General features: G+C 43.7%; 1 protein-coding gene across 1 annotated transcript; it reads left to right on the top strand.

Annotated features, from left to right (window-relative positions):
* Nucleotides 1–2,739: 2,739 nt before the first annotated feature.
* On the top strand, nt 2,740–5,431 carry tmem9 (transmembrane protein 9). Its single transcript, XM_058084504.2, has 5 exons — nt 2,740–3,121; nt 3,486–3,577; nt 3,649–3,757; nt 3,831–3,962; nt 4,021–5,431. The coding sequence occupies exons 1-5, from the start codon at nt 3,032–3,034 to the stop codon at nt 4,159–4,161; spliced, it is 564 nt and encodes a 187-aa protein (XP_057940487.2). The 5' UTR covers nt 2,740–3,031; the 3' UTR covers nt 4,162–5,431.
* The last annotated feature ends 878 nt before the right edge of the window (nt 5,432–6,309 follow it).

Below are 6,309 nucleotides of genomic sequence, written 5' to 3'. Positions count from 1 at the left end.
CTTCAGCTCACCTTCGTGACACCGGCTCCTCGGCAGACACCCCCCCCCCATGGCCCCAGCTGGTGGACAGGCAGCTGTCCATGCAGATAAAGCAGGAGAGGACCAACACTGTACTCCGACTTAACATCACTGCCTGCTTTCCTCACACCTTTGCAGTGGCAAGCTCTGTGATATGGCCGCTTCTCCTGGAGGGATCACACGCCAACTTAAAAAAAAAAAACAATTCAAGTGACAGGTCATCTTCTTCTTGACTCACAATAAGTGAAATTTGCAAAGTAGCCAACATGGTTTTCTTACACACAAGTCCGATATTTTGGATAGAGAACATGAGTGACAAACACGCCTGAAAACAAAGCTCAGTAAACCAGGATTATGGTTCACTAATTCTTGTGACCCTTTGCATAAGTTATGTCATATTTCCGTTTACTGATGGCCAACGTTTGAGACAGTAAACGGACTGTAAAGGATAAAAACATGAGAAGTCCAAGCCGTCTGCTTACCACGGAGAAGAACATTTCAGTCACTGGGGCCCGACGCTGGCCAGAGGTTGATGAAGACAAATGTGCAAACACATGTTGGCAGAATTGCTTTTTGGTTGAGTGTGATCGGCTACGCTCGGCAGGGCGGAACCAGGACTTGTGATTTATAGTTTTTGTGCTGCCACGGACCACCAGTGTCTGCTGCCTCCCACGACTGCCATTACCATGGGTGTCTATTAGGATGGCTCCGACTGGGAGTCGCAGTAGGAGGAGGAGAGAGGAGGAGAGAGGAGGGAAGGAGGCAAGACGAATGAGATGAGACAAGATGAGAGCTTCCGAGAGATAGTCTTGTTATTCAAACAGCGTGGTCTACAATAGCAGGATACAAGTAGAAAAAGAAACCTCAGATGATGTGATAAAGGTCAAAAGGAACCATTGTAAAAGGTTGAGGGCTCCGAAGAATAAGGACAGAAAAGGATTTCTTCTCATAGGTCATGTGTGACTTCATCTGGATGCCTTGAAGCACACAATAGGCTTTCATCATAACTAAAACAGACGGAAGGTAGACTTTCATTTCCATCTTTCAAGTCAGGGTGGTAAAAATCATCAATATTGTCTTCATTTCAGTCTTTGGTTTTGGTCGAGTTTACATAAGCACGACACGCAGCTTTGGACAGTAATGTTAACGCTGATGCTGGTCCTGGCTGGTCCACCAGACATCTGAGCTAGGTGAGTCCACTGGGCCGGCGCCAGTTCGTGCTAAAGATTGTGTGATTGGCGTGTAGTGGCTCGCTGGGGCGCCGAATTAATGTTCGCTCGCGTGTTGCCATTTAGCTGTTATTTGGCACCACAGCGAGCCACTAAGTGCCAATCACATAATATTTGGCGTGAACTGGCACCAACTGGCGCCGGCCCAGTGGACTCCCAGCATAAGGTCAGCATGCTACTGTGCTTGGTATGAACCAGTGTACCATCAACATGCAACTGGCGTGTTTACTTTCATGTCATTTAGCTAAATAATAGCTGTTGCTATTTGCTTTGTATTGTGGCTTCCGCTATGATTGACAACATATTCAGAGTCCCGATAAGCGTTCATTACCAGTCCTCCCATCAATGAAAAAGTCTCTTTTTAGTTTGCTTTGCCCGGAGCCTTCTAGCATCTCCTAGTGGCAGCAATCGATATTTTCATGGGCCTTCAGCTTGTTTGTTGCCTTGCTTTTTATTACAGTTTTAGCCTTTGGAACATTTAGACATCATTCGATCCATGATCAAAGTACCCTGACTTCATACAGGACCCCACAATGAAAGGTTAAGATCTGAGTTTATATGAGTTTAGACAATGGTAGTAGGAACTGGATAACTGAACGGCAGAGTGGTTAGCACGTAGGCCACACATTCAGGAGGTCGGGAAGACCTGGGTTCAAATCAGTCCAGGGCCTCTCGCCCAAAGACAGCTGGGATAGGCTCCAGCTGACCCTAGTGGGGATCAGCGCTAGAAAATGGATGGATGATTGAGGTGAGACCCCACACTAATTAATATCCTGCCTTATTAGAGAAATCACCGTACCTCCAATTGATCTCTGGGACCACAAACTCAAGGGTCTCAGAATGAATTTGTCAGCCATCGATTCCTGCGGCTTATTAAAGCAACGAGTATCTGACTAGACAGGGAAAATATGAAAACAGGATTACCAGGAAAGAGTTCAGGAAGGGGGGGTATTGATTGGCTCAAGGAGTCAGCTTTATAGATTCCACCAGAGAAGCAGGATTTCATATGCAGGGTTGGCTTCAATTTATGGCAAAATATACTGAGGAGTTACAAACTCAGTAGTGCAGCAGACTGTGGTGCATTCAGGGGCGCTCCTAAACACAACATGGGCTCTACCTACTGCCGGGATGAGGCTAGGAAGATGGATTGTCTATAAGTATGAATGAGTGTACGTCTGGTTCTCTATATGTGCCCTCTTTTTGGAAGATAGCTGGGATAGGCTCCATCATACCCACGACCCGAGCGTACAAGCGGTACAGAAAATGGATGGATGGCATGAAAATCCCATGATTCCCCCTCCAGACGTTAATGTCAACTATTTTAATGCGAAATGGGAATTTGTGACTTTCTGATCAAATGTTAACATTCAAATAAAATATAACAAATAAAATATGTTGTCATTCATGTACCAATAGAAAAGTTGGCTGCATGAAATCGAGGTGTTTACGTATTTCCCCCAGTAGGTGGCAGTGTCGCCCTGTGTGACGACAAACCGGAAATAAAAAGTCAAGGAATTGCTTGGTTGTCCAGATTACGTACCTCAATTTTGTACCGTAACTGTAGGATTTCTATGCGACTCTTTTACTAAATATTTTCAATATTTTTACTTGAAGAGAGCCGCTTTAGTGGAGTGTGTTTTGCCTTTTGTGTAGGGCTACCCCTGGCGGAGCAGCGAGTCCATACAGTATCCATGCTAGCTTTGCTAGCTTTGCTAGCTGACCCGTTCAAAGATCCTTTTTGGTGACTGCATACGACCAGCAGATCTTTCCGTTCGGTGACCAGAATGTCGTTTGGCAGGAGAACATCGTGGGTTTGTCTTATTGCTGCTGCGGCGACTATAGTTTTGCTGAAAGCTGTTGGTGCTCAGGCAAAGGTAAATGGTGCACTTCCTGGTTCTAGCTCAGAAATAGACGTTTTGGTGCTAAACCATAACTAATACACATTCCGTTTATTGACATCAATAGCGTTTAGGGATATTCTTCCATGATTTGTACCTCCATAACTTTAGAGGTAGACGGGCTCAAAGAAAATAGCCCGACCTTCCAGTCAGTGATTATCATCTTGTAAATATTAGCTACTCAAATAACCTTTTGGATATTCGTGTTCCTGTACTTTAAATTGTCTTTATTTACAGTAGTCACTTTAAGGCTTTTTTTGCCAAAGAGAATAGAATAACTAAAGCATTGCAGCATGACAAATTGTCGTAATTGTGTTTTATTTCTGTTATGAAATGCTAGAACTTTGAAGACGTTCGCTGCAAGTGCATCTGCCCACCTTACAGAAACATCACCGGACACATCTATAACCGAAATGTCTCCCAGAAGGATTGGTAATCAAGAGCAATGTCATTGTTGTTCAACTTAATGGGGCGGCATCATCTTGGGCCTGTCGTCTCCGTAGCAACTGCCTCCATGTGGTGGATCCCATGCCGGTTCCGGGCCATGACGTGGAAGCTTACTGTTTGCTGTGTGAGTGCAAGTACGAGGAGCGAAGCAGCAACACCATCAAGGTCTCACTTCCTGATTGGACGACAAATAGCGCCGATAGTTTTGAAGTCAAGTTAAACTGCATTTTGTTTGCAGGTGACAATCATCCTCTACCTGTCTGTTGTGGGCGCACTCTTGCTGTACATGCTCTTTCTCCTTCTGGTTGATCCGCTCATCCGCAAGCGTGATGCCTACACCCAGCCTCTGCACAACGAGGAGGACTCCGAGGTATGTCCTATATGTGCGTTTCTTCCTTCTCCATATGACCTCCTGTTGTCTGGTGCAGGAGATGCGTCCGCAGGTGGACAGCAGCCAGGTGAGAGGCAACACAGTTCTGGAGCGGGTGGAGGGGGCACAGCAGCGCTGGAAGAAGCAGGTGCAGGAACAGCGTAAGACTGTCTTTGACCGCCATAAGATGCTGAGTTAAAGTGATGCTGATGTTGGATCTTCGTTATCATCTTCTCGCATGACCACTCTCGTCACCAGCTGCACTTTCTTCATTTCTCTGCATGCTTAGAACCGCTTGCTACATCGCGGCTCCAATATCATTCCCTGACTATTTTGAGGTTTTTCCAAAAATGATGACTGTTTTGTTGAGTCCTAAGACATTGAAAGTGGGGTTGTATCCAGCGTTGTGGTCATAAGCAACAGTAATGTTATGAGAAGTGTTAGACTACATTACCTTTCACACTGCATGGGGACTGGCTACTGAGCCACCACAGCTAAGCTGACGTGCCGATAGAGCGGGGGGGAGGTTATCCTCTCATTATGTGTGGAAGTGGTACTTTTTGGGCTTAGTAGTTAGCCTGGTAGCTTGCTATGCTAGTGACGGCTGTCTGTTATGTCTGCAATGATCCTGTTACAAGTCATCAACACGCTTTTTTATGGTCAAACTATGAAAATATTCAGTTTATTCATATCCTACTTCTTGGAAATTCACTCATTCTGGTTGGTTGTGGAACAAATTAACAGTGATAAATGAGGGACGACTGTAGTAGTAATTCTATGATGATTATGCCTTTCTCTGATGTTTCTTTGAGCAACGGGGTGTACAAAGTGTCTTTGGGGCATTCCCACCCCCCAATTTGAAATACTATCTACGTATTTATTTATCTATCTGTACAGAATGAATGTTGTTTCAAACAGCAGTGGATGTTTCAAATGCCTGCTTCTAATGCAGGATGAGGTTGGTGGTATTAAACTTAGCCGGTCCTGTGGCCCCATGGCAGAGTCCTGCACTCAGCTGCAATGAAAACCACAGCTACACTGTTACTAAAATCCACATCCACATTTGTACTAACATGCGATTCATAGCTTTCAAAATGAACACATGATAAAGTGTATGATTAGGTTTTAGTAGAGTGCATGTCAATTGACTGTCTTGTATTAAAACAGGAACCGGTCCTGATGTTTTATTTATAAGGAGTGCAACATTCCAATGCAAAGGGAGAGACTGATAAGGAAGCTCTTCCAGAAGAAGTTGTGAATGCTAAAAACTACTGCGCAATGTTCATGGCTAGCTAAAGTCACGAATTATAATTCATAAAAACAATCGGCAACAGTGTTTTTCATCTAGCAATTATTTGTGAAAAGGTATTGTTCTCGCCACTGTTTTGTATATATACTTATGTCACTGGAAGTGTGCATGTCTGTACATTCATCTTCATGCAAATAAGACTAAAATGGGTGACTGCAAATTGTTGGTGCTTCTACTTCTGTTTGTTTTACCAATGAACTGTTAGTGGATATTAGCGCTAGAGGGCGCCAAAGTACACGGCATGACTGACCATAGTCATGGTAGCTAAGGTACTTGGTCCCGAAGCCAAATTCACCTTTCCAGCAGCTCTGTAAAAATGTCATTCATTCATTTTCTACCGCTTATCCTCACGATGGTCCTGGGCGTGCTGGAGCCTATCCCAGCTGTTTTTGGGCGAGAGGCGGGGTACACCCTGGACTGGTGGCCAGCCAATCCCAGGACACAAACCACCATTCCGTTTTTTTCGGAATACCCGGAGAACATGCAAACTCCACACAGAGATGCCTGAGGTGGAATCGAACTGTGTGGCCTGCATGCTAACCACATGCTAAAAATGTCATAATAAACTTGTCTAAACACTGAAAAAAATCTAACAAACAAATCAAGATATAATGTAATAATATTATAATGAATAAAAAAGAATAAATCTAATATAAATATAATGAGAATAAATATACTATGCTGTATTATTCAATAACTGTATGAAAGTTGCCATCTGCTTGCCCTGGTTTATCTTGGTTTAATCTACTGCATGCTTGTATTAAGATGTGTCACTCATATGTTTAGCTATTTTTATTGTCATTCCACTGATTTAGAATCAATGTTGTTATATGAGCACCAATCTGCTATTAGTGTTTCGAATCTAAGAGGCTTCCCTGCGCTTGTATTATATGAATTCAACTCAAGTGTTCGCCCAACTTACATACAGTATAGTATAGTATGTATACTTATATACATATAGTATATAAGTGTGGCTAATCTTTGGAAAGAAGGTTTTGCTTTCTTCGCCAAGCCGTCTTTTTGGCGTTTTAAGGGACG

This window comes from Doryrhamphus excisus, linkage group LG17 (assembly GCF_037039965.1).
Source record: "Doryrhamphus excisus strain RoL-2023G ecotype Guam linkage group LG17, RoL_Dexc_Guam_v1.1, whole genome shotgun sequence".
Classification (NCBI taxonomy): Eukaryota; Metazoa; Chordata; class Actinopteri; order Syngnathiformes; family Syngnathidae; genus Doryrhamphus; species Doryrhamphus excisus.
This window is presented reverse-complemented; position numbering and strand designations above follow the sequence as displayed.

Coding starts and splice junctions, on each gene's coding strand:
- tmem9 (XM_058084504.2), top strand. CDS start 3,032: ATGTCGTTTGGCAGGAGAACATCGTGGGTTTGTCTTATTGCTGCTGCG. Junction 3,122..3,485: donor CTGTTGGTGCTCAGGCAAAG/GTAAATGGTGCA, acceptor ATGAAATGCTAG/AACTTTGAAGACGTTCGCTG. Junction 3,578..3,648: donor AATGTCTCCCAGAAGGATTG/GTAATCAAGAGC, acceptor TCGTCTCCGTAG/CAACTGCCTCCATGTGGTGG.